At 40.1% G+C, this 27,235-nt stretch overlaps 1 protein-coding gene across 1 annotated transcript in view; it reads right to left on the reverse strand.

Moving 5' to 3' along the window:
- LOC108699340 (threonine--tRNA ligase 1, cytoplasmic) overlaps window positions 1-25,776 on the reverse strand; it is a 29,709-nt gene extending 3,933 nt beyond the window's left edge. The window contains exons 1-18 of the mRNA XM_018231355.2: window positions 25,592-25,776; window positions 24,417-24,500; window positions 23,232-23,422; window positions 23,004-23,127; window positions 21,477-21,598; window positions 19,945-20,062; window positions 19,073-19,134; window positions 18,645-18,723; window positions 18,404-18,550; window positions 18,220-18,318; window positions 15,147-15,313; window positions 13,168-13,330; window positions 12,946-13,083; window positions 12,283-12,360; window positions 9,594-9,694; window positions 8,403-8,507; window positions 6,241-6,313; window positions 4,611-4,725 (exon numbers count right to left, since the gene is read on the reverse strand). Of these exons, the coding sequence (XP_018086844.1) occupies window positions 4,611-4,725; window positions 6,241-6,313; window positions 8,403-8,507; window positions 9,594-9,694; window positions 12,283-12,360; window positions 12,946-13,083; window positions 13,168-13,330; window positions 15,147-15,313; window positions 18,220-18,318; window positions 18,404-18,550; window positions 18,645-18,723; window positions 19,073-19,134; window positions 19,945-20,062; window positions 21,477-21,598; window positions 23,004-23,127; window positions 23,232-23,422; window positions 24,417-24,500; window positions 25,592-25,663 (2,038 nt within the window). The 5' untranslated portion in view covers window positions 25,664-25,776. The remainder of the gene's footprint in view (window positions 1-4,610; window positions 4,726-6,240; window positions 6,314-8,402; window positions 8,508-9,593; window positions 9,695-12,282; window positions 12,361-12,945; window positions 13,084-13,167; window positions 13,331-15,146; window positions 15,314-18,219; window positions 18,319-18,403; window positions 18,551-18,644; window positions 18,724-19,072; window positions 19,135-19,944; window positions 20,063-21,476; window positions 21,599-23,003; window positions 23,128-23,231; window positions 23,423-24,416; window positions 24,501-25,591) is intronic.
- Window positions 25,777-27,235: the final 1,459 nt, after the last annotated feature.

Below are 27,235 nucleotides of genomic sequence, written 5' to 3' on the forward strand. Positions count from 1 at the left end.
TTTGCATACGGCGGGTAATTTAAAGTTGTACGGACGTCTTTATTATAAATGTTGGTGCAAATGAAGTTACCACTTTTTATTACACATGTCCAGGGAACTTTAATAAAGACAACAGAGTTAATATAAAGCCCTACACATGAGCCCACTGTAAAATTAATGTTCCACATGTTATGAAATGTCTGGAGAAAACCGCTTACCCAAAAAAAGTTCAAGTCAGTATTTTTTCAGGCAATTCTGCTTCAGTAAAATCTGCACTATAGTGAATTTGCGGAGTAACGATCGTTCAGCATAATGAAAAGTCGCCTGGCGATAGAGTTCGAATGAACGATAATGACGATCCTGGTCGCTACCGAACTGGCGCCTGTTAGTGAATTGCCAATGTCCCTGCTGGAGGCAACGCTGGCGAAAAGTCACTAGCGTTAGCCACTTCGCCCTTTAGTAAATCTGCCCCTAAGGGTTCACTTGACTGCCATGAAAAAATAAATAAATGGGATTTTATAAGCTGCGAATGTCTAATTTTCAGCCAGATATTGGCCATCCAGGTCATTTGGAGGGCCCCAAACATGGACGAATTAACTGCCAACTCTGGACATTAGCTGCCAACTCTGGAGAGGCAGAGTGTGTGGCTTCTATTAACCCATGAATGGCCTAAACTATCCGTTGTTGTCCAATTACCAATTAATAGTTATCTTTGTTTGCCTATTAAAGGACAAGTAAAGTCTAAAATAGAATAAGGCTAGAAATGCTGTATTTTGTATACTAAACATAAACATGAACTTACTGCACCACAAGCCTAATCAAACAAATAATTTATGCTTTCAAAGTTGGCCACAGGGGGCTGTCATTTTGTAACTTTGTTAAACATCTTTGCAAGACTAAGACTGTGCACATGCTCAATGTGGTCTGGGCTGCTTAGGGATCGCCATAAATCATCAAACCAGGACAAGCTTTATTTCTGCATGGCTGGGAAGTAAGGTGGGGGCTCCCCCTGCTGTTCATAAGTATGATTGTTTCCCTGTTCAGAAGTTAGGGAGCATCTGACAATTCCTATCCACAGCAGTAAATGAAGGGAGAATTTCACTGCATACAGTCAGGTTTCTTATAAAAACGGTACATATTTTTTTAATTAAAGTATGTTGGAGATAGGTTTCTTTTTCATTAAAGAAAGTAAAAGTGGGATTTTATTTTTTTGCCTTTACATGCCCTTTAATTTCCACTTAACCACTTTTATGCACTAACCCACTGGCTGAAAAGTAGGGCAGCCTGCTACAATTAAATACTAATAGCCACAATCAAAATTTTTCAGAGATGCCCATTGCCGTGCCCTATCCTTAGCCTCCCCAAAAAAATATTTGTTGCCCATAGACCAATGCATTTTGGTGAATTTTCATTTATGTTTCGTGAATTTTCAGCGAAGGGAAACATTTCACATTCCCCCATCCCTAATTACTAATAGTGCTCCATACAGTAAATAAAAATAATGGCATTTTACAGTAGACAAATCTTTGGAGTCTCTGGTCACAGATGGAAAGGAAAGTCACCATTAATTTACAGTTCACTCTTCAAGATTCACACTGACCCACAACTGGACTGTATGTTCCTACTGTGTCAGCATATCATTTCATTAATACATTTCATTTGCAATGCCTAATGCTTGATCTTTGATTAAGGCAACGCTCTTAGAGGCAGGACACCTGCAGGAACGGGACACTTTGGAGTAATTCTCAGCCAAGCCACATAAAAAGGATTTCTCGACTCACAAAAAGACCATTTAAAGGCAACAATTTGGGAGGAAATGAAAATAATGTTATGTAATCAGGTCTTTCGATGCTTTGGTGTAACGTTGGCCTTAATTACAGCGATGTTGTAGTTCATAATAGCGCAGGTGTTTATTTCAGTATAATTCATATGGCAGGAAAGCACGGAGCTTGTGGCATGTTCTGGTCAACACCGGTTTGATTTTATGTCATCCAGAAACAGACTTGAGTGGTCTCTAAGTTAAACAGTAACACCAAAAAATGAAAGTGTTGTAATGAAAATATAATGTGGTGTTGCTCTGCACTGGTGAAACTGGTGTGTTTACTTCAGAAACACTACTATAGTTTATATAAATAAGCTGCTGTGTAGCCATGGGTGCAGCCATTCAAGCACAGGATACACAGTAGATAACAGATAAGTACTACTAAAGTTTATATAAACAAGCTGCTGTGTAGCCATGGGGGCAGCCATTCAAGCACAGGATACACAGTAGATAACAGATAAGTACTACTATAGTTTATATAAAAAAGCTGCTGTGTAGCCATGGGGGCAGCCATTCAAGCACAGGATACACAGTAGATAACAGATAAGTACTACTATAGTTTATATAAAAAAGCTGCTGTGTAGCCATGGGGGCAGCCATTCAAGCACAGGATACACAGTAGATAACAGATAAGTACTACTAAAGTTTATATAAACAAGCTGCTGTGTAGCCATGGGGGCAGCCATTCAAGCACAGGATACACAGTAGATAACAGATAAGTACTACTATAGTTTATATAAAAAAGCTGCTGTGTAGCCATGGGGGCAGCCATTCAAGCACAGGATACACAGTAGATAACAGATAAGTACTACTATAGTTTATATAAACAAGCTGCTGTGTAGCCATGGGTGCAGCCATTCAAGCACAGGATACACAGTAGATAACAGATAAGTACTACTATAGTTTATATAAACAAGCTGCTGTGTAGCCATGGGGGCAGCCATTCAAGCACAGGATACACAGTAGATAACAGATAAGTACTACTATAGTTTATATAAAAAAGCTGCTGTGTAGCCATGGGGGCAGCCATTCAAGCACAGGATACACAGTAGATAACAGATAAGTACTACTATAGTTTATATAAAAAAGCTGCTGTGTAGCCATGGGGGCAGCCATTCAAGCACAGGATACACAGTAGATAACAGATAAGTACTACTATAGTTTATATAAACAAGCTGCTGTGTAGCAATGGTGGAAATTTAAAAAAGTCTATATGGCACAGGTTAAATAGTGGATAACAGATAACACCATTATGTACTACAGAGCTTATCTACTGTGTAACCTGAACCTTTTCTCCTTTGAATGGCTGCCCCCATTGCTACACAGCAGCTTATTTATATAAACTAGAGTAGTGTTTCTGAAGCAAACACACCAGTTTTACCTGTGCATTATATTTTTATTACTTTAAAAAACTTTCATTTGTTGATGTTACTGTTCCTTTAAAAGGGGTTGTTCACTTTCAAATTAACATTTAGTAGGATGTAGAGAGTGATATTCTGAGACAATTTCCAATTGGTTTTCATTTTTTATTATTTGTGGTCTGTGGAGTTATTTAAAATTCTATTCACAAACTGTGCAACAATTCAATGATATATACTGTAAGCTGGAAATTACCAAAAGAGTATCTCACTGACCACAAGGGTGCATCGAACCAAAAATGATGTACAAAAAGAGGATTTAAGTTTCTGAGTTATTTAGCTTTTTATTCAACAGATCTACAGGTTGCAATTTCCACAATCTGGTCGCTAGGGTCCAAATAAACCTAGCAACCGTGCATTGATTTCAATAAGAGACTGGAATATGAATAGGAGAGACCTGAATAGAAAGATGAGTAATAAAAAGTAACAATAACAATAAGGGGCAGATTTACTTAAAGGTCGAATATCGAGGGTTAATTAACCCTCGATATTCGACTGTCGAAGTTAAATCCTTCGACTTCGAATATCGGAGTAGTTGGCGCTATTCGGTTGATCGATCGAACGAAAAATTTTAATCCATCGATCGAACGATTTTTGTTCGACCCAAAAAAGCTTAGGAAGCCTATGGGGACCTTCCCCATAGGCTAACATTGACTTCGGTAGCTTTTAGGTGGCGAACTAGGGGGTCGAAGTTTTTTCTTAAAGAGACAGTACTTCGACTATCGAATGGTCGAATATTCGAACGATTTTTAGTTCGAAACGTTCGATTCAAAGTCATAGTCGAAGGTTGAAGTAGCCCATTCGAAATGTGACGTTTTTTTCCTCTATTCCTTCACTCGAGCTAAGTAAACGGGCCCCTTAACGTTTAGATTTACAGAGCATTTGGTTTTAGATGGGGTCAGTGACCCCCATTTGAAAGCTGCAAAAAAAAAAAAAGGCAAATAACTAAAAACCTATGAAAAATAAATAATGAAGACCGGTTGACAAGTTGCTTAGAATTGGCCATTCTATAACATACTAAAAGTTAATTTGATGGTGAACCTCCCCTTTGAATAGATCTTTACTAAAGCAAACAGTTGAATAGGCATCTGATTTGCTGCCAAGCTATGTGTGTACTAAACATCATACAACCCAGTTGTCTGGCCTGCAGTCTACAAAGCTGAAGCAATACTGAAAGCAACTAAGCCCTATGGTGCTATATCCCCAGGGCTACAACGTTGCCATCTTTAAAGCAAGGCTTGTACAATCGCCTGCTACAAATAAATGAAAAAATAAATATCCTACCTAATTTGTAAGTGAGATATGAAAAAAAGAAGACAAACACAAAAGCATTAATAATAATGGGGCAGCAATGAGATACAATTGAATCTATAGGCTAAATGACTACATACCCAGTATGAAGTTGAACTGGGAGACTTGGGCCTTGCGGATCTTTTTGTTCAACGTGGTCCCGTGGTCAGTGTCCAGGTCCACCGTGAAACCTGCGTCATGGATCCTCCTTTGCACCTTACACAAAAATCAGCAGGAACCGCATTAAAAATAAGCGAATTGTCAAAAATGACAATAAAAATACAAATATAAATAGACTGCATCATAGAATTGTTAGCGGAACTAGCCTGGCCAGTCCATCCTCCTAACTGCAAGATAGTAGATATGTTACAGATAGCGCTTATACATTGATTCATACAAATACAGAGAATTTAAAAGGGTGAAGATAAAATATAGAATATGTGCCTGGCACATTTTCAGCACTGAAATAGAAGGACCTTTATTTTTCAGGTATAAAACATATTTTATATATTATTACACAGGCTATAGTGTGATATAGTGATATAGCGCAGTCACTGGGCCTACAGACATGATTGGTTTAACGCCCCTTTGAAACATTTGTGGGGGGCGCACATCTTCACCTAAATATTTCCTTTAAAGGAGAAGTAAAGCTTAACTAAAGAAGTAGCTAGAAATGTGTTTTGTGCTTCTGTACCAGCCACAGGCAACCAGAACACTTTAGCAGTAAAGATCTGTGTCTCCAAAGATGCCCCAGTAGCTCCCCGGCTTCTTTTCTGATGATTCACTGCACATGCTCTGTGCTGCTGTCACTTACTGAGCTTAGGGACCCACTCACAATATACAGTACACATAGAATAGAAATGTCACAATATAAGGCTGATTAGTAATTAATACACATAATTACTACATGGCAGCACAGAAACCAGTGCAATTAGCATCAGAATTTAATAATCAGTCCTGTAGCATCAGCTTATATTACAGGGGAAGCTCATTTTCTGCTGGATAATTAGTGACGAGCCCTAAGCTTAGCTTCTCAACAGCTGCTCAGAGCCCACTGAGCATGTGAGTGTCACAGACACTTTCCAAGATGGTGACCCCCTGTGACAGGTTTGAAGTCCTGGCTCATTGCTGCTATTGACAAGCTGAAACTTTAGGCTAGTGTAATGAGTTCATTATTTCAATTATGATATTTTAGCCACATTCAATATTAGGGTTTAGTTCTCCTGTAAAGGAGAAGGAAAGACTAAAATTAAGTAAGCTTTATCAGAAATGTCTATATAAATAGATCAGTAAACCCTCAAAGTAATGCTGCTCTGAGTCCTCTGTCAAAAGAAACACCACATTTCTTTCTATTGTGTACTCATGGGCTTCTGTATCAGACTTCCTGCCTTCAGCTTTAACCTCCAGGGCTTGGGCTTGGGCTTGAGCATGCTCAGTTTGCTCCCACTCCCTCCTCCCATCCCAGCTGTAATCTGAGCCCAGAGCTATGAGTGAGTAGGGAGAGACTCAGGCAGGAAGTGATGTCACAACAAGCTAATATGGCAGCTGCTATCCTAAACAAACAGAGAGAGCTTCTAGAGCTGTTTACTCAGGTATGGTAGAGCATTCTGCAGAATAAATATAGTGTTATAACTTGCACTATTGTGTCTAATCTATTTGCAATAAAATGTTTCTATAGCTTTCCTTCTCCTTTAAATATGCAGTTAGGAGTTGGCTTTAATATGTGCTTACCTCATAAGCATAACTCTCAACGCTTGGACCTACAGGAATCACCATAACCTGGAAAGGCGAAAGCCACAGAGGCCTGAAAAAACACCCAGAAAGGGATTATAGGTATTCCAATAGCAGCACATTGAAGTGTTCATTAAATATTCATTTGTTGTCTGTTTCTGTGTGATTTTCTGTGACTGTTTGATCTCTGCCCCATATGTAAGCACTTCTGTCCCAAGGGGTCGCTGACAGGCAACAGGGTTGGTCACTTTAACTGCACCAGACGAAAATAAACACTGAGAAGGTCGAGGTGAATTTTCGAATTCAAAAAATTTGAATTTCGTGCTATTTTTTGTGTACTTCAACTAGGGAATAGTCAAAATTCGATTCAAATTCGAAAATTCTAATATCGAAATTTATCATGTACTTTAAAAATTCGACTTCGACCATTTGCCATCTAAAACCTGCTGAACTGATGTTTTAGCCTATGGGGGACCTATTTGGAGTCCATTGGTGGACTTTTCAATGGGGAAAAACTTTGATTCGAATTTGATTGAATGCGATATTACTTTGATTCGTATTCGGCTGAATACGGACCTATTAGATCGAAAACTGACCTATTCGGTCAAAAAAAACCAAAACTTCTACTTAGTTTCGGTTGGTCATTTTGAATTTGAATTCTTAAGTCTTTCAAATTCGAAATTCGACCCTTGATAAATATGCCCCTGACTGTACTTATAAAAGCACATTTATCAAGGGTCGAATTTCGAATTCATGCAAGTATTTTTAGGCTCAATTTTACTCGAATATTCAATTATTTATTATAAAAAATCGAATATCTAAAACTCTAACTCATTTTACAGACTCAAAAACTCTAATCAAATTTCTAATCAAATTAGACTAAAGGGGTTGTTCACCTTTAAATTAACTTTTGGTTTGATATAGAGAGCGATTTTCTGAGACAATTTGCAATTGGTTTTTATTTTTTATTATTTCTGTTTTTTTGAGTTATTAACGTTTTTTCAGCAGCTCTCCAGTTTGCAATCTCAGCAATATGGTTCCTAGGGTCCAAATCACCCTAGCAACCATGCATTGATTTGAATAAGAGACTGAAATATGAAAAGGAGAGGCCTGAATAGAAAGATGAGTAATAAAAAGTAACAATAACAATACATTTGTAGCTTTACAGAGTATTTGTTGTTTAGAAGGGGTTACTGACCCCTATTTGAAAGCTGGAAAGAATCAGAAGAAAAAGGCAAATAATTTCAAAACTATAAAAAATAAATAATGAAGACTAATTGAAAAGTTGGTTAGAATTGGCCCTTCTATAAAATAATAAAAAATTAACTGAACGGTGAACCACCCCTTTGACTCGATTCGAGTATTTTCTCAGAAAAAAACTGAAATGTCAGAAGACTGAAAAACAACTCAAACGGATCCCTGGACCTCTCTGCAACTCGGCAGGTTTTAGGTGGCAAATAGTCGAATTTGAGTTCTTAAAGGGCCAGAGTATGATGAATCTCGAAAATCTATTTTTTAAAAAAAACTTGAATCGAATTTGAATAATTCCCTAGTCGAATTTGACCATAAAAAATGTAGAAAATTCAAATTTCGAATTAGACCCTTGATAACTCTGCCCCTTAGTCTGCATTTGGCACAGGTCCAGCAATAGCCGTGAGCTAGTCATTGGCTCAGTGTGAGTTTGTAACTATATAGTGAATAAAGAACCCCCTCTTGTAAAATATAAGGATATTATAAGTTACAGACGAGGAGTTTCATGACCATATAAGGCCGAGTGTTTTTATACAGGTCATGGAACTCCGAGGTAACCTCTAATATCCTCATATTTTGCAACTGGGGGTACTTTATTTATTATAATACACAAATTTCAGTGAGTCATGTGACAGAAATGACATCAGAACTCACCGTTTATAACTGATGACATCAGAACTCACCGTTTATAAGGATATCATTTACAAGATATTCATAGCTTTTGTGTATTATAAAGCATATAGCATGCATTTCCAATGAGATGAAACACACAAGCAGCCACACTTACATACAGTACCACTACATAAACAAGCTCATTGTATCAGAAGTCTACTCATTGTAAACTCCCCCGGTGGTTTGGCAGAGAGAAAGTGACAGGGGGAAGAATGACACATTAATCAGCAGGAACTCACCACTTGCCAGCGTAGTTCTCAGCGAGGATAGCCAACATCCGCTCCATGGAGCCCAGCACAGCACGATGGATCATCACTGGCCTTTCCACTGCCCCATCAGCTTTCCTGCAGATAAAGGGCTTAGGAATTATATACAGCCAACTATTTTATTTCATTACTATTATTAACAACACATATTTATAGAGCAGCAATAGATTTTGGAGCTCTGTATTGTAATTACTGCAAGCAGTGACACAGACTATTACATATATTATTTTTTTTTGGCCCCTAAAAGGGAAAAATATGTTCTCTTCTATTAACATTATTTTCCTATAATACACAAAAGCCATGAATATCCTGTAAATGATATCCTTATAAACTATGAGTTCTGATGTCATCAGTTATGAACGGTGAGTTCTGATGTCATCAGTTATGAACAGTGAGTTCTGATGTCATTTCTGTCACATGACTCACTGAACCGTGTGTATTATAATAAATAAAGTACCCCCAGTTGCAAAATATGAGGATATTAGAAGTTACCTCGGAGTTCCATGACCTGTATAAAAACACTCAGCCTTCGGCCTCGTACTTTTATATGGTCATAAAACTCCTTATTAACTTATAATATCCTTATAATTTACAGTAGGGGGTACATTATCCCTTATAATACATGGATAATACTCAGAGTTCCCTGTATAACTCAGCCTGCAGCCTTGTGCCTTTATATGGTCACAGAACAACTCCTCAGTGACTTCTATTATCCTTATCATTTACAGTAGGGGGTACATTATCCCTTATAATACATGAGTGATACTCAGAGTTCCCTGTATATCTCAGCCTGCAGCCTTGTGCCTTTATATGGTCACAGAACAACCCCTCAGTGACTTCTAATATCCTTATCATTTACAGTAGGGGGTACATTATCCCTTATAATACATAAGTGATACTCAGAGTTCCCTGTATAACTCAGCCTGCAGCCTTGTGCCTTTATACGGTCACAGAACCCCTCAGTGACTTCTAATATCCTTATCATTTACAGTAGGGGGTACATTATCCCTTATAATACATAAGTGATACTCAGAGTTCCCTGTATAACTCAGCCTGCAGCCTTGTGCCTTTATATGGTCACAGAACCCCTCAATGACTTCTAATAGCCTAATAATTACATAAGTAAAAACACCCCAAACCTGGACACCTGAAACAAATACATACCCTGTGTAGCTGAGGTTGAATCGCAATGGCAGCTGAAAGTCTAGCTGGATTGTGGCACACTGGTGATAGCGCCCCATGGCATCTTGTATCTGAATGTCAATCTAGAACAGATTTCATAAATTACAAGAAATAGGCTGTGCTTATAACAATGTATGTAAGGATTAACTATACTGATTAACACCACATTTCTTTCCTTCTATTGTGTACACATCGGCTTCTGTATCAGACTTACTGTTTTCATCCTAAGCCTCCAGGGCTTGAGCTTGCTCAGTTTGCTCCTCTCCCCCTCCTTTTCCCCCATCCCTCACCCCCTCCCTGCTGTAATCTGACCCAGAGCTATGAGTGAGCAGGGAGAGACTGAGGCAGGAAGTGATGTCACACCAAGCTAATATGGCAGCTGCTATCCTAAACAAATAGAGAGAGCTTCTAGAGCTGTATACTCAGGTATGGTAAAGCATTCCGCAGTATGAATATAATCTTATAGCTTGCACTATTGTGGCTAATCTGTTGGCAATAAACTGCTTCGTAGCTTCCCTTCTCCTTTAAAGGAGAACTAAATCCTAAAAATGAATATGGCTAAAAATGTCATCTTTTATAAACTGAACTGTCATATTTTATAAACTGAACACCAGCCTAAAGTTTCAGCTTAGCAATAGCAGCAATGATCCAGGACTTCAAACTTGTCACAGGGGGTCACCATCTTGGAAAGTGTCTGTGACACTCACATGCTCAGTGGGCTCTGAGCAGCTGTTGAGAAGCTAAGCTTAGGGGTCTCACTAATTATCCAGCAGAAAATGAGCTTCCCCTGTAATATAAGCTGATGCTACAGGTTTGCTGATTATTAAATTTTGATGCTAATTGCACTGGTTTCTGTGCTGCCATGTAGTAATTATCTGTATTAATTACTAATCAGCCTTATATTGTGACATTTCTATTCTATGTGTACTGTATATTGTGAGTGGGTCCCTAAGCTCAGTAAGTGACAGCAGCACAGAGCATGTGCAGTGAATCAGCTGAAAGCTGGTGGAGTTTTACACAAGCTCCCCATGTTGGATAGGCAATGCTTGCACAGTGAGGGTGCAGTGCTCTGTTAGTTCTGCTGCCCTGAGGGAGCTCACATGAGTGAGAGATGCGTTAGAAGACTCATTGCAGCCAGTAAAATGTTGGTCATGGATTCCCCGTGCTCCTGGAGCTGATGCAAAATACATAGAAAGTATGCAAACTCTTTGGAAGAAGGTCCGCTGGTAAACAAGATTCCTGCAGAATGATTAACTCCCTTTCTCATGTAGCCAAAAATGAATATAGCACAGCCTGGTTTTGTGTGAAACCATTTGATTTCACAACTTTAATAAAAAGCTCCCTATTTGCAATCTGTTTGCAATTTCAATATTTTCGTTTGTTCCATTATGAACGCACATTTCAGAAAGCGGAAAGGATGATCATGGATTCCAATAACAATTGTAGGGGATAGTGCGGCTATAGGTGTTATTATTGTCTGAATGCTTTATAATACCAGAGTAAACAGCTCTAGAAGCTCTCGGTTTGTTTAGGATAGCATCTGCCATATTAGCTTGGTGTGACATCACTTCCTGCCTGAGTCTCTCCCTACTCACTCATAGCTCTGGGCTCAGATTACAGCAGGGATGGGAGGAGTGAGGGGGAGAGGAGCAAACTGAGCATGCTCACGCCCGAGCCCTGGAGGTTTAAGCTGAAAACAGGAAGTCTGATACAGAAGCCCACGAGTACACAATAGAAGGAAAGTAATGTGGTGTTTCTTTTGACAGAGAACTCAGAGCAACATTACTTTGAGGGTTTACTGGTGTATTTATATAGACCTTTCTGATAAAGCTTTTTAGTCTTTCCTTCTCCTTTAAAGCTGGGGGCATATTAAAAAAAGAAAATGCCCATATGCATTATAAACTGCAAATAGAAAGAATGGGCTTTTCGTTGGAATAGTACAGGTATGGGATCCCTTATCAGGAAACCCATTATCCAGAAAGCTCCGCCTCCCAAAGACTCTGTTTTATTGCAAAGAATCCAAAATGTAAAAAAAAAAAATTCTCTGTAATAATAAAACAGTATCTTGTACTTGATCCAAACTAAGATATAATTAATCTTTATTGGAGGCAAAATTGGGTTTATTTAAGGTTTACATGATTTTTTAGTAGACTTGAGGTATGAAGATCCAAATTAAGGAAAGATTCATTATCCGGAAAACCCAAGGTCCCGAGCATTCTGGATATCAGGTCCCATACCTGTATTCAGGGTCGGACCTCTCTGGTGCGCATGCCACTGCACGTATGCGATGGCGCACTTCGTTTTACAGGCGGCGCAGCAGGAAGCAGCGTGATAATTGCGGATTTGGGTCGGCAGGGCCCACCGGGGTTTTTCCCGGTGTCCCACCGGCCTAGTCCGACACTGCCTGTATTAAGTTGCAGTTATTGCTTGATCCACTGACAGTAGCCCATTGTGTTTGAACAGTTCAGTACTTTCCCTGCTTTGTCTCTAAAATAAACCATAAAGAACTTGATGCTCAGTAATGTAAATTGGGTCACGTAACTTCCAGAGTTCCATGACCTGCATAGAAGCCTCGTCCTTCTACAAAGTCATAGAATTCCTCTGTTACTTTTACTATCCTTACAATTAACAATAGGAAGTACATAATTCATTTTATAAACAGAAAACCTACCTTTGGCCCATAAAATGCCCCATCTCCTGGATTCAGCTCCCACGGGAGTCCAAATCTATTTAGGCTTTTTTCGAGTTCCTTAAATAAACAGAAAAAGTGTAACTTACAGTGTCAGTTGAAGGAAAACTTTACCTCCAAAATGAATATTTAAACAACAGATAGTTTATATCATATTAAGTGACATATTAAAGAAACTCACTAAACTGGAATATATATTTAAGTAAATATTGCCCTTTTACATCTCTTGCCTTGAGCCACCATTTTGTGATCGTCTGTGTGCTGCCTCAGAGATCACCTGACCAGAAATACTGCAGCTCTAACTGTAACAGGAGGAAGTGTGGAAGCATAAGACACAACTCTGTCTGTTAATGGGCTCATGTGACCTAACATGTATGTATGTTGTTTGGTTTGTTTGTGTGCACCGTGAATCATATGATCCCAGGGGGCGGCCCTTATTTTTTAAAATGGCATTTTTCTATTTAGGGTTACCCAATGGCACATACTACTAAAAAAGTATATTATTATGAAAATGGTTTATTTACATGAAGCAGGGTTTTACATATGAGCTTTTTTATACAATATCTTTTTACAGACCTACATTGTTGGGGGGTATAGTTTTCCTTTAAGGCAGCAGGGGGTGAAAAGAATAATTCTAAAACTTACCACTTCAGCTTGCTGCCAAACCTCCTCCTCTCCCATGAATTGTTCTGGTCGAGTCGACAGGAACAGTTTGAATGTGAATCCAAAAACAGAATAAACAGTGCGAAGAAAGTCCAAACACCCATTAATTTCTCCTTCCAGCTGTAGATCAAAAGCAAAATGTTGCCGAATGCACTTTACATAGGGATCAACTTATAGGAAGCTTCAAATACTGCGAATACTTACCTGGTCCATTGAGCAAAATATATGGGCATCGTCCTGCTGGAAGCGCCGCACACGCGTTAGACCAGAAAGTGTCCCTGAAAGCTCATTCCTGTGCAACACACCAAAGTCTGCCAATCTCAGGGGTAGCTCCCGCCACGACCGAGGCCGGTGGTCAAACATCAAACTGAGTCAAGGAAATTACATTTCAAAAATGGTGAAGCCCCTAGATGTTATTTAATTAAAACTCACACCATCCCCCAACAGCCTTTGGCTGTCAGTGGAATGCTGAGAGTTGTAGTTCAAAAGTATCGAGAAGACCACAGCAGTGTTATATGACAGCTGCTTATTGTACACTCATCATATGCTATTCACATTCAGGCAGCGTTTCTTGCTCCTTTATCTTATCCACTGCTCTCAGTGAATACTCACTACCCGTCATATCTGCCCCAGAGAACTAAAGCTTAACTAAAGAAGTAGCTAGAAATGTTGTACATGATGTTCTGTGTTTCTGTACCAGCCCAAGGCAACCAAAACCCTTTAGCAGTAAAGATCTGTGTCTCCAAAGATGCCCCAGTAGCTCCCCATCTTCTTTTCTGCTGATTCACTGCACTTGCTCTGTGCTGCTGTCACTTACTGAGCTTATTGACCACTCACAATATACAGTACACATAGAATAGAAATGTCACAATATAAGGCTGATTAGTAATTAATACAGATAATTACTACATGGCAGCACAGAAACCAGTGCAATTAGCATCAGAATTTAATAATCAGCCCTGTAGCATCAGCTTATATTACAGGGGAAGCTCATTTTCTGCTGGATAATTAGTGACGAGCCCTAAGCTTAGCTTCTCAACAGCTGCTCAGAGCCCACTGAGCATGTGAGTGTCACAGACACTTTCCAAGATTTTTCGCCATATTAATTTTTAGGGTTTAGTTCTCCTTTAAGCCACTCACACGTGGGTAATGCTGGCTGTTGACCAAGCCTCGCTTGGCAGTTTTTGCCCCATGTATAGGTTCAAACAATCACACTCCAATTTCTGTCTCATTAGACTTGCTCAGATAGTGATCGAAAAAACCCCAAAACATCAAGCAATGACTGATTTGAATCATTAATATACGGTAGTCTGTAGACAATGGTTCTGCCTGAGCCCAGAGCAGTTGGCTTGAAAACGGATTCCATATTTAAAGGGGTTGTTCATAGTATCAGGTAGAGAGTGATATTCTGAGACAATTTGCAATTGGTTTTCACTTTTTATTATTTGCAGTTTCTGAGTTATTTAACTTTTTATTCAGCAGTTCTCCTGTTTGCAAATAGGGGTCCATATTAACCTAGCAACCATGCATTGATTTGAATAAGAGACTGGAATATGACTAGGAGAGACCTGAATAGAAAGATGAGTAATAAAAAGTAGCAATACCAATAAATGTGCAGCCTTATACAGCATTTGCTTTTAGATGGGGTCATTCGAAAGCTGGATAGAGTTAGAAGAAGAAGGCAAATAATTAAAAAACTAGAAGAAAATAAAAAATGAAGGCCAATTGAAAAGTTGCTTAGAATGGACCATTCTATAACATACTAAAAGTTAACGCAAAGGTGAACCACCCCTTTTAATTTAGCCCGCCACTTGTGTTGTTAAATCAGGTTGGATGAAACCATTTGATTTCACAAATTTAATTAAAAGCTCCCTAAAAGTCCACAAGTACAGCTCTACCGATTACTCTGTTTCCTTTCCATCATTGCTGGTGCTGGGCGAATTTTCGCCAAAGAATTGTGAATTTGCCGCGAAAAATTCGCAAAACGGCGCCGGCATCCGTTTTTCCCAGCGAATTTTCGCAACCGTTTTGCGTATTTATTCAATGGCGGTGAATCGCGCAAATTCGCAGCCAATTTGTGCCTGCTGAATAAATTCGCCCATCACTAATCATTACCCATCTTATCTGTGTTCATTCCTTTCACACCGGTTAACCCTTCCCCACTGTTGTAAATCCAGACTCACCAGTGGCCTGGGCAGTTCATGGGCTTAAGGGAAAACGTTTCTTCTTCCACTGTGAATGAAAACATGTTCTTTCCGTAGTGTTCCCAATGGCCCGATGTCTCCCATAATTTATTGTTGTACATGTTTGGTGTCATCACTTCTGTGAAGCCTCGTTTCCTGTACTCACTCTGCGCAGTGAAGGAGAGAGACAGGTAGTGATGATGTGTAAGACAGTTACTCCTATTTGTCAAACCAATACCCACTATTCTAAGATGTAATCAAATTAAGTTCAGGCACTTTCCAGCTCTCTAAGGGGCAAATTCCCTAAGCGGCACAATTTCGCTAGCGAACGTTTCACCCACTTCGCCAGGCGTAAATTCGACAGGACAACACTAATTCCCTAAAATGCAAAGTTGCGTCCAGGGCGACGAACGCTGGTGAAGTTGCACTAGCGTTAATTTGGCAAGCAAAGCGTAGTTGCGCTAGCGTAGGCTAATTTGCATACGGCGTGAAGTTAAAGTACAATGGACGTACAATGGACGTATATGTTGCAGCAAATACATTACACTACACAAGTCCAGGGAACATTAATAAAATAAAATAAAGTTGTTATATTGCCCTACACATGAGCCCACTGTATAGTTTATGTTCCATGTGTTAGGAAATGTAGGGGGGAACCCGTTACCCAAAAAAAATGTTATGGTCTTTTGCAGCCTATCACTCAGAAAAAAGGAAAAGACGCCAGCATTTTTTTGCTACTTTGAAAATTTTTCAACAAAAAAGTCCTATGCACTCCATTGCACGTCGCCTGGTCTGAGGTGGCGAAGGCAAGTCTGGCGCAAGAGGTAACGTTCAGTAAAATCCTCATCTTAGTGAATTTGCGGCATTACGTCCATTCGCCAGAGTGAAAATTCGCCTGGCGTTAGAGTGCGAAGCAATGCTAGCGTCTTTCTCCTTTGCTAGCAAAGCAACATCTGCACCCGTTTGGCGGGAATTGGCGAAGTACCAAAATGACATCACGCAGGTGAATTTTCACAAGCGTTAGCCACTTCGCCCTTTAGGGAATCTTCCCCTAAAGATGGACATAGATGTAGATATCTGCTCGTTTGGCGATGTCGCAAACGAGAGGATCTCTCCCCGATATACCCAAATTTATATCTGGCTAATGGATCCGATACGGGTGGTCGAATTGCGAGACCGCATAGAAGCACAGATACGGACGCAATCCGACGGGACTTTTTAACCTGCCCGATCGAGATCTGTCTGACTTTCTGCCAGATATCGATCGGGGAAGCCCGTCTGATGGTCCCACACACGGGCCAATAAGCTGCCGACTCAGTCTGTCTGCAGCTTTTAAGAAGCATGGCACAAGTACTGCTGCAAAGGCCATTACAGAATACAATATACAGTATCATATAGATATATATACACATTTGTGAGGCCTGGTATTTTAATGTTTACTCTGCAAAATTGATCACTCACTTTTGTCTGTATTGTACTTGGTAATTATGTGTATCGAGCTTAAAGTGCTAGTAGGTCCTGCAGCTCAGAATATTTTATAGGATATTTATAATTAAAAGGCAAATTAAGAAAATACATTAAAGCTGTGACAGTCTAATTTAAAAATGCAATTGGTTAAACCAGATACTGCGCTCTTACGCCCCCTGGTGGGATAGATTTTTGCTTACTTTGCATACCATAAGCAAGATCCACTCATCTATCAAATAATATCACTATAATTATGGTTAAACAGTACTGACCATTTATTTGGCAAAACCGGACACTACACATATTTAATAAAATGTGCATTTATCTAATCTTTTTATTAAAACAAAGTAGACCCATCTCCCATCCACAAATTTAACTCAATCAAAAATCAGCTCGAAAAAGCTGGTGCAAAAAAAATTGTGACAAAATCATGCGGCAAATCGAATTGTACAACTCTTTCGAATTGATACTCCAAAAACTCGACTTTCAATTGACTTCTACATGACCTCAGCAGGTTTCAGCTGGAGTATTTTAAGATTTTTAGCAGCTTTGTGGCCATAATACATCAAGTTTTTTTTCCCTATAAAAATTAGAGTTTTCCCCTTTAAAAAGTCGACCAGAAAAATTTGAAGCCGAAGCCTGCGAAAAGACCCATAGCCATGAAAGGAGCCGAAGCTGAAGTACCGAAAAGACCCAAAGCCACGAAAGGAGGCTAAGGTTAGTTCCACTGAACACCAATATGTTTTTTTTATATTTTATTAAACCCCTGGCCACCAATGTATTATTTTAATACTCTATAAGCCCCTGACCACTAATGTTTCTTTTTAACTTTTAAGGGGCAATGGCCACTAATGTTTTTTTTTTAAACTTTTATGGGGGGCCCTGGCGTTAATGTTTTTTTTTTTTTTACATATATGGGGGGGCCTGGCCACCAATGATTTTTTTTAATTTGTAGGGGGGCCCTGTCCATTTGGGACCCTGGCCACCAAAGTTTTTTTGTTTTATCTTACAAGGGGGTCCTAACCACCAATGGCTTTTTATAACTTGCGTATGTGTGTGTGGGGCTGTTTTTAGGGCTGATGTTTGTGTGGCCTTTCTCCAGTGGTGTGGGGTGGGCGGGGACCCAGAAAATTTTGTTGTACGGGACCCCTGTGATTTCTAATGGTGGCCCTGTTCCTACCTTGCTTTATATATTATTCTCACAGCCAGAGCCCACTGCAGAATTTAACAAAACTGTACCCAATGTCTGAAAATCCTGGCTGATGAACCAGCAACCAACATATTGTCCCATTTAATAATATCAGTGTTTTATTCATCATAAGTATTTCTATTCCCCTCCATACCATTATATGCCGAGTCTTATAAGCAGTTAGTAAGATTCTGGTCTTTAAAGAGATAGTGACACCAGAAATTAAACCTTTTTTTAAAATCTATGATAACATTGTCTTTGCATGCTATTTATAACCTTGCCATAAAAGTATTTACTGATGATTTTAGTGCTGCAAGCCTTTCCTTCTCCTTTAAATGAATCATTTGACATTGCATCGTTGACTCTCATATGTTGTGCTAACTATTCAGTGGCGTTTAAGCAGAAGACAATACATACCTTTATGAAGTCTATCAAGACATTATAGATGTGGGCACCCCTGGGAAGAAAGAAACAACTTCCAGGGCTCAGGTCATGGAAAAAAAACAATCCCTGATCCTATAAAAAAAAAAATAGACATCAAAAACAGTGGACTGCTTAGAGAGAAAGGAAAATTCCTGTTAAGATATTGCTGTAATCTTACTCTTCCGATTTTGCGGTGGTCGCGGTTGGCGGCTTCCTCCTGAGCTTTTTCCCACTCTTTGAGCTGTTTTCCTTCAGGAAACGAAATCCCATAGACTCTCTGCAATGCTTCTTGGGTAGGGTCACTTCTCCAGAAGGAAGAGGAATTCTGTAATGAACAAGACAACGGTTTGGGAGTAAAAAATGATGTACAAGCCGCATCCATATGGAAGAAAACGTTGCAATTCAGGAGTCTGACTCACCTTTAAGAGTTTCAGTGCACGGATGAGTCCTGTATGCCTGACATGAGGGCCTTGGCACAGGTCAACCAGCGAGCCACATCTGGTAGGAAAAATAATACAGGAGAGAATATCAGAGAATGCACGGCTTCTTTGTTTCTCGTTCCAGACTACAAATGTATTCAAACATTCACTTGTATGGCAGACACCAGCAAGGGAAGGTGCCAGCCCCAAGTTAGGTGATGTAGATGATGTTGGTGACTCTAGTAGATTAACCCCATGTAGGCTCTCTCTGAAAACCAAGTGCACCAATATCAAGGATCACCTTTATACTCACTAGGTCTGGATTTTCCAGACTTTTTAAATTTACATAATTTGTGGCTATGTGTGATAATTAATGTGTTTCCTTTTTTTTTTTCTCATCTGTCCATCCAGATATGAGGTTTCCTTACCTGTACACAGTCGTACACGTAGCCACCTTTTCTTCAATGGTCCGAACCTTAAATTTATTATGCTGTAGGAGGAAAATAAATCATCAACTAAGGCAAACGTCATCCATTATTCATCTATCCTAGTCATTATGTATAGTAACATTCAAAAGATTTCTCACTCTACCAGGGATGACGTTGTTGGCCAGTTTAAATATACTGCAATATACGGACAAACAATTACTGTTTTTGTTTAAAGGGGAGGGCATTTTAGTATCTTAAAGGACCAGTAACATCAACAAAAATGTAAATATTTAAAAAATAACAGCAAGGCAAATTAAACTTTAAAATAGCAAAGCCTTTATTAAGAAATAACTTACCGAATCTCCGCTTATGCTCCTCTTCCGAAAAGGCGACGTTTTATCGCGTGGCGCTCGATCTCTCCTCCCTGGCTATCTCCTATAAGGAAAGCAAGGAGGAGAAATCGAGCGTTGCACAATGGATCGCGATGCCTTTTCTGAAGAGCGGAGTTTCGGTAAGTTATTTCTTAATAAAGACTTTGCGATTTTAAAGTTCAATTTGTCTTGATCTTTTTTTTTCAATGTATGATAACAAAATTTTTTTTTTTTTTTTAAAAAAACTGATGTTACTGGTCCTTTAATGCACAAAATGTCTTAATGTCCTATATATATTTATAATGGGTGAGTGCAGGGAACAATTTGTATTTCTCTGCAAATCTATAAAGTCTACTACCTGACTTTCTGGACATTTATCAAGATCATTATTGAATAATTACAGGGCCCAGTACTAAAACCAGTGCAGTTTTCTTAGGTCAGGTTAATAGGGTTATAGAGCCTTCTAAGGAATCCAATGTGAAACCTAACATGAGACCGTACCTTAAAGAGTTCTAGCAGGTCTTCCCGGGTCACTTCAATTCTCTGGAAGGGAAGCTTTTGTTTAATAATGTCTTTACACACAGTTTCCAGGTCTGGAAGGTGACTGCCTAGCACAGTGCTAAAATGGGTAACAGACAAGTATGCATGTTATTATGATTTATACGTCATTAACGAGTAGGAATGGATATGATCATTGTGACACAGCTTTTTTTTAAATTACATTTTCATTCTTACAATACAGTATAATACAGTTATTCGGTGCCTTTATCAATGGTACATAAATGTTAAACACTTCCATATGAAAAGACAAAAATAAACTGACAGTTTTAACGAAACGTATTGCCTACTTCTCTTTTTTTCCTGCTATTAATTCTCTCAGTTCAATAATAAAACACGTGACAAAGCTTTTTTTTTTTTATTGTTGTTTGTAAAGAGAGGCCAAGCATTGAAAATATATTTTGCTTCCATGTATGCAAGTTCATCTTGTAATATTTCTCTTTTTTTCTTTTAATATTACTTGTGGATATTTATATTGTTTCTAAACCCCTTTTCTCTTCCTAGAATCTCAGTCTCATTCTTCCACCCAGTGCAAGCTGAGTTACTGAGATGTGAATTAATTAGGGATGCACCGAATCCACTATTTGGGATTTGACCGAATCCCTGAATCCTTGGTGAAAGATTCAGACAAATACCGAACTGAATCCTAATTTGCATATGCAAATTAAGGGCAGGAAAAAGTGGAAAAAGAAATCTTCTTTTGTGATGAAAAGGTGATTTCCCTACCCGCCCCTAATTTACATATGCAAATTAGGATTTGTATTCGATTCGGCCGACACAAGGATTCGGCCAAATCCAAATCCTGCTGAAAAATGCCCAATCCTGGAATAATCCCGAACCGAATCATTATGCAAATACCTTAAAAACGACAAAGTAAGATGGTCAGAGAAATACAAAGCAGAGCAATCATTTAAAGGGGAAGGAAACCTAGTCGGCGCAAACCCCCCACCGCCCCTCCTGTTTGTTGCCCACCCTCCCTCCTACCCCCTGGCCTACCCATCCCGCTGGGCAAATGCCCCTAACTTGTTACTTACCCTTCTGCGCAGGTCCAGTCCAGGGAGTTCACAGACGACATCTTCTTCCACGCGATCTTCTTCCTGCTTTGAACGGCGCATGCGCAGTAGGATCATTTCGCCGGTACGATCTACTGCGCGTGACTTTTGCGCATATGCGCAATAGATCCATACCGGCGAAATGATCCTACTGCGCATGCGCCAAAACGCCGTTCACAGCAGGAAGAAGATCGCGTGGAAGATGTCGTCTGTGAACTCCCTGGACTGGACCTGCGCAGAAGGGTAAGTAACAAGTTAGGGGCATTTGCCCAGCGGGACGGGTAGGCCAGGGGGTAGGAGGGAGGGTGGGCAACAAACGGGTGGGGGGGGTGGTGGGTTTGCGCCGACTAGGTTTCCTTCCCCTTTAAGGAACATTCGTTTTTTCAAAGTGTGAGAAGGAAATAAAAATCAGAAGACAGGCACCTGTTAGGTAGGTGGACATCATAGAAATATCCGTTCTCAGTGCTGGGCCCATGGCATAATAAGCCCTCGTAGTAGTGTTCCAAAGCCAGCCCCAAGATATGGGCACTGGAGTGCCAAAAGATCTGCGTGAGACAACACAAGAACAACTGTCATTAGGATGAAAATGACAGAAATCGATGTTCTCAAAAACCAAAGTGATATGTAAGTTTTGCACTTGCAAGTTGTGCCAGGAAAGATGGCACCCCTTGTGTTTAACCTAACTCATGGGATCTCTGATCTATCAGTGCATTCTGTAGCTTGTGCTTCTCTAACAAACAAATAAAATAATGCTCCGATATTAAAGGAAAAGTAACATTAAGGGCTGTGGCACAAAGGGCACTATTCCGAGCTTTCAAATCACATAAATGCTGCATTGTTGCAGGCAATCTTTGGTCAGAAACATACAGCATAAGGCCTTCTGAAAACAGAATGTATTTACTTGCCTTGTGCCATATACATAGCACTGCCTTAATAACAAAAATGACAGTTTAACTCTCACATAAGGCATTATGGACAGAGACATGCAAATCACTCCTTTATGTCCCTTTGCCCAACTATGCATCCAGAACCACTGGTTTTATAGCACTGATACAGCCTAATGGTTCAGAGCCATATATCCGAACTTGCCTGTTTGGATCCTCTTAGATCTCATCAGTGCAAGATATTGGAACATGGCTTCTGAGTGGGTAGGACTTGTAGAGTAGCGAAGCAAAGAACCTAGGCCTTATGCTGCATATTTTACATGTGAAAGGCTTTTAGGCTTCTTTTAGCCCCTCACCCTAACCAGGCTTGATTCTTTGATTTGGTAGAAACATACAATGCCTCCCAAGTCAAGTTGTGGCATACGGATTTTTGATGGGTACATGTGTTATTGCTCACAAAATAGCACTTTTTTGCTCTACAGGATTCTGTGACCCTGGCCTCCTGATTTAAGCACGAATCTAGGGGTAGGATGTGTGGCATACTGGGTTCCTTCCTCCCCTGAACCCTGGCCCTACGAGGGTGCATTCCATTTTGGGACCTCTTCAGAGGTCCATTGGTACCCTCTCCCTCTGGGGATTGGGAAAAGGGATCCCCCTAGCCTTGCAGCGAAGTGGATCTGAAGACCCTTGCCCCCTATCCGTGCCTTTTGGCCTGTGGGTTGGGGATAAAGGGTCTCCCCCCCTAGCTTCGGTGGGGGTGGGGAGACCCTTTATCCCCAAACCCCCTTTATCCCCAACCAGAGTCTGAAGACTCTGGATCTTTTGCGCCTTTTGGTTGGGGACCATGGAGTTTTAATCGGACTTTGACTTTTTGCACTGGGTGAATTAAAAAAAAAATGCTCAAAAAATGTCTGTTTACTACCAAACTCCACAGCAATTTCATCAGTTCCTGGGGTGGTAAAACCAACTTTCTGGCATTATTTTCGCTCATTCCATCCAAAAGTACAGTAGCAGTCTGCTTATTTCTCCTTGGTTAATTCTATACAGAAGAATTTTGGATACTCACAGCCTGTCCATCACGGGAATCAAAAGTCAGAAATTCAACTGCTGCGTCTTCTTCCAGGGGTCGACTCAGATCATACAGAGCTCCATTCACTCTGGCAGCAACTGCATTACGTGCCAAGCTTGGGCTGGTGGAAATACAAACACATTATTGCAGATGTCTCTATAGGAATGCTTCAGCACTGGAAACATAAATGTAAAAGGATTATTATGTCTCTGGGAGGTTTATTACCTTGTTTGCAAAGCAATGTCATATGGGGTAGTTTTCCAAGACTGCCCTGATATTTCCCTTCCATCACTTAGGGAAACCTTTATGTTCCGACTGTCTCTCAGCACTCTTTCTGCAAGCCTTGCTTCATAGCGAATTTTTAACTTTTCAAAAACATGTAGTCTTTCGCCGACAAATCCAGGCAAAGCCTTTGGCTGTCAAAAAAAAACAGTGATTTAAAATATGGATTGGCAAGTCAATATTGTATTAAATGGGTGGTTCACCTTTAAGTTCATATTAGCATGTAATAAAATGGCTGATTCTAAGTAACTTTTCAATTGGTTGTCATTATTTATTTTTTATTGTTTTTAAAGTATTTGCCTTCTTCTTCTTCTGACTCTTTCCAGCTTTCAAATGGGGAGGTCACTGACCCCATCTAAAAACGAAGGCATAACTTGTAAGATAAGAGAAAATACGAAATATAAAAATTAATACAAAGATCAAATTAAACTAGATGCACCACAATACAACAAACATTTTGTATACTGTACAATACTTGACGTCTACTAATATAGTCCAATCACTATGAAAAGGGAAACACATTGATGTAGGAAGTTTGTATCATGCACAGGAAATGCATTTAACAGTAAGATATTGAAAACTGGATATTAAAGGAGACAAAATATTAAAGGTGAAGCATATTAAAGGCACAGAGGATACCCAAGGACAATGGAGGTGGCCCTGCCTACAGGGAACTGGCTTTTTAATTAAGAGAAGCACCAGACAGGGGTAGTTTTCTGTAAAGAGGGTCACCATTATCTCAGCCACCTGGGTATCCATTAAGGTGGCCCCACACAGGGAGATCCGCTCGTTTGGGGTGGACGATATCGGGCAGATCCGATCGTGGGCCATGGGCAGTACAAAACTTTTCAAGAGTTCTGATCTGTGTATGAACCAAGCAAGACCAAGTTAGACTTCAGAAGAGTTAACCCTTATGTAACTCACCGGCACTGAGATGATAGAAGCAAGAGTCAAGCTGCAGTCAATTATATTAGACTCACTCACTTGAGGTCCGCAATTGCTGCTCATTGCACACCAAGGGAAAGGGTAATTTGCATGCTAGAGCCTTTAATGGCTGTTTAGTTGCTATGTGTTACAATACCAACGCCATCACAGAGAAACGGAGTGTGCATGAGCAAAAACACTTACGCGTGTATCAGTACAGTGAGTTCTGTGGTCGTGGTTCTGCTTCAGAGTTCCGACGCATGTTCTACGGATCACAACAAAAGAGTTCTGTGTTTTAAAGTAAACATGAAAAAAAAAGTCAATTGCAATACAATAACAATAAATATGTGTGCTTAAAATTTAGGGTAAATTACTTATCCCAGGGGTACAAGTGTTAAGAGTACTAAGGGGCGGAAGAATACACTGCTGTGCCCAGAATTGGTACACTTTTTAAAGGGGTGATTTACCTTCAAGTTAACTTTTATTATGTTATAGAACAGTCATTTATTTTTTTAATTATTTGCCTTCTTCGTCTGACTCTTTCCAACTTTAAAATGGGGGTCACTGACCCCCATCTAAAAACAAATGCTCTCTAAGGCTACACATGTATTGTTATTGCTACTTGTTATTACTCATCTTTCTATTCAGGTCTCTCCTATTCATATTCCAGTCTCTTATTTAAATCAAGGCATGGTTGCTAGGATAATCTGGACCCTAGCAACCAGATTGCTGAGATTCCAAACTGGAGAGCTGCTGAATAAAAAGATAAATAACTCAAAAAAACACAAATAATAAAAAACAAAAACCAATTGCAAATTGTCTCAGACTCCCACTAACCGCACGATAATTTCGAAGGATTGGTCGGATTTAGCTAAAATTGGTCGTTCGGCAAGAGAAATCTTTGCGTCTATGGGGAGCTTAAGTAAAAAGTTAGGGGCATTTGCCCGGGGTAGAGGAGGGAAGAGGGTCTATGTGGGGTAGGGTTTTTTTTAATAAGGGGTTTGTTTCTCCTTTAACCAGAGTAGCACTGGTCCTGGGCACAGCATTTGCCAGGCTCCCAGGTATCCCCCACTTATATGCAGTACAAGATTCCTACACAGTGCTGTAAAGCATCAGGACCAGTGCACTTTCTAAAGAAGAGGGGGGGTTAGGGTAGGAGGTAAGTGCTAGTGTCACGGGGGGAACAAAATCCTCAGGGACTTTATTTTTTCTTCTTCTTTAAATAAATATAAAGCAGAGATTTATCAGCATATACACTGAGTATGATTAATATTTGGCATAGGAGCAGCTGTGGAATGATCAACTCCTTTGCCAAAAGGTCACTGAGTCCCACACAGGAAGTAACATTTATCAAACATTGATACAAAGGTGACACTAACCGCATAGATGAGAGAACGTAAACAGTGGTGTTTGGTGTTGGCAAATGTCCCCAGCCTAGTGCTCGCCATCATTCCTTGTCAGCATGTTCTTCCTCACACACACCGTGCTGCTACTGCTGATACTGTCACACTGTTACTTGCAGCCATTCACTGGCTTGGAGGAGGTAGTGATGTCACAGCCATGTGACCAGGAGAATGTGACATCATGGAGGGGAGTGTCTAGCTGTCCAATAGCCTGCCCAGCTCACACACAAACTCACAGAGCAGGGAGAGGAGCTGCGGCTCATTCAGAGAAGGGAGGGGGGGATTATTTCCATGTAGAATTAGAGAAAAACATGCACAGAATTATAACTATTGGGCTTTCTGGTAACTCTCTCTACAGGCTAATGTCAATCATAAAGGGCTGGAAAGTTCTTAGGAAAAGGGGAACACCTATGTGGCTACAGTTATTGATCGAGCTCAGGGGGCTGTTCCTGCTCAAAAAACCTGTTTAGCACAGGGTGGTGTCTATATAATCTGATTATAGTATTTCTGTTTTCTATAAACTAATTCAGGGGGATTGTTTCTGCTGAATTGTGTTCAGTACAATCAGGGCCGCCATTAGAAATCACGGGGCCCCACACAACAAAATTTTCGGGGCCCCCAGGTCCCCGCCCACCCTGGTGCCCAAGCCCCACCCCTGATCCCGCCCACTCCACATCACAATTAAAAGACTACACAGACATCAGCGCTAAAAAAGTAACCCCCCCCACACATATTGATAGTCAGGGCCCTCTTGTAAGGTAAAAAAAAAAAAAACACTGGCACCAGGGCCCCCCATAAAAGTTTTTTTAAAAAAACATTGGCACCAGGGCCCCCATTACAAGTTAAAAAAAATGGTGGCCCCAAAAACTATTTTTTTTTTTAAAAAAAACCTTGGCACCCCTTACAAGTTCAAAAAAAATTGGGGCCCCATAAAATTTTTTTAAAAAAAACTGGTGGCAGAGGCCTATAGATTATTTAAATAAATCATTGGTGGCCAGGGGATTTTAAAAAAAAAACCCACATTGGTGTCAGTAGAATTGAACTCGTGGCTTCAGGACTTCAATTATAGCTGTTTTCGTGACTTTGGGTCTTTCCGCCGCTTAGGACTGCATATGTTCGGCACTTCCGCATTCGGCTGTTCGGGACTTCGCAAGCAGAGACGCGGCTGCGGAGCGGTCAAGGGGGGGCCCGGCTCTTCGAAAAGTGCAGCTGCCCCCCTTCAGCCCCGGGACATTTGCCCCCCCCCGATGGTGGCCCTGAGTACAATTATGGGACCCGTTCTACAGAAAGCTTGGGACCTGGGGTTTTCCATATAAGGGATCTTTCCGTATTTTATATTTTCATACAATAACTCTACTAAGGGGCAGATTTATTTAAGGTCGAGTTTTTTTCCACAAAAAATTTGAGTTTTCGAAGGGTATTTTTAAAATTTCGGGTTTAAAAAAAACAAACAAAAACTTTGAGATTTATTTTACCCCAAAGCTGGAAATCACTCAAATCTGAAAATACACCATCTAAAACTTGTCAAAGTCATGTAGAAATCAATGGCAGAGGTCCCTCAATTAATTTGAAGATGTTAATGATCTTCATGATTTTTGAGTTTTTCCGGTGGGTTTCACT

Source organism: Xenopus laevis, chromosome 8L (genome assembly GCF_017654675.1).
Source record: "Xenopus laevis strain J_2021 chromosome 8L, Xenopus_laevis_v10.1, whole genome shotgun sequence".
Lineage (NCBI taxonomy): Eukaryota > Metazoa > Chordata > Amphibia > Anura > Pipidae > Xenopus > Xenopus laevis.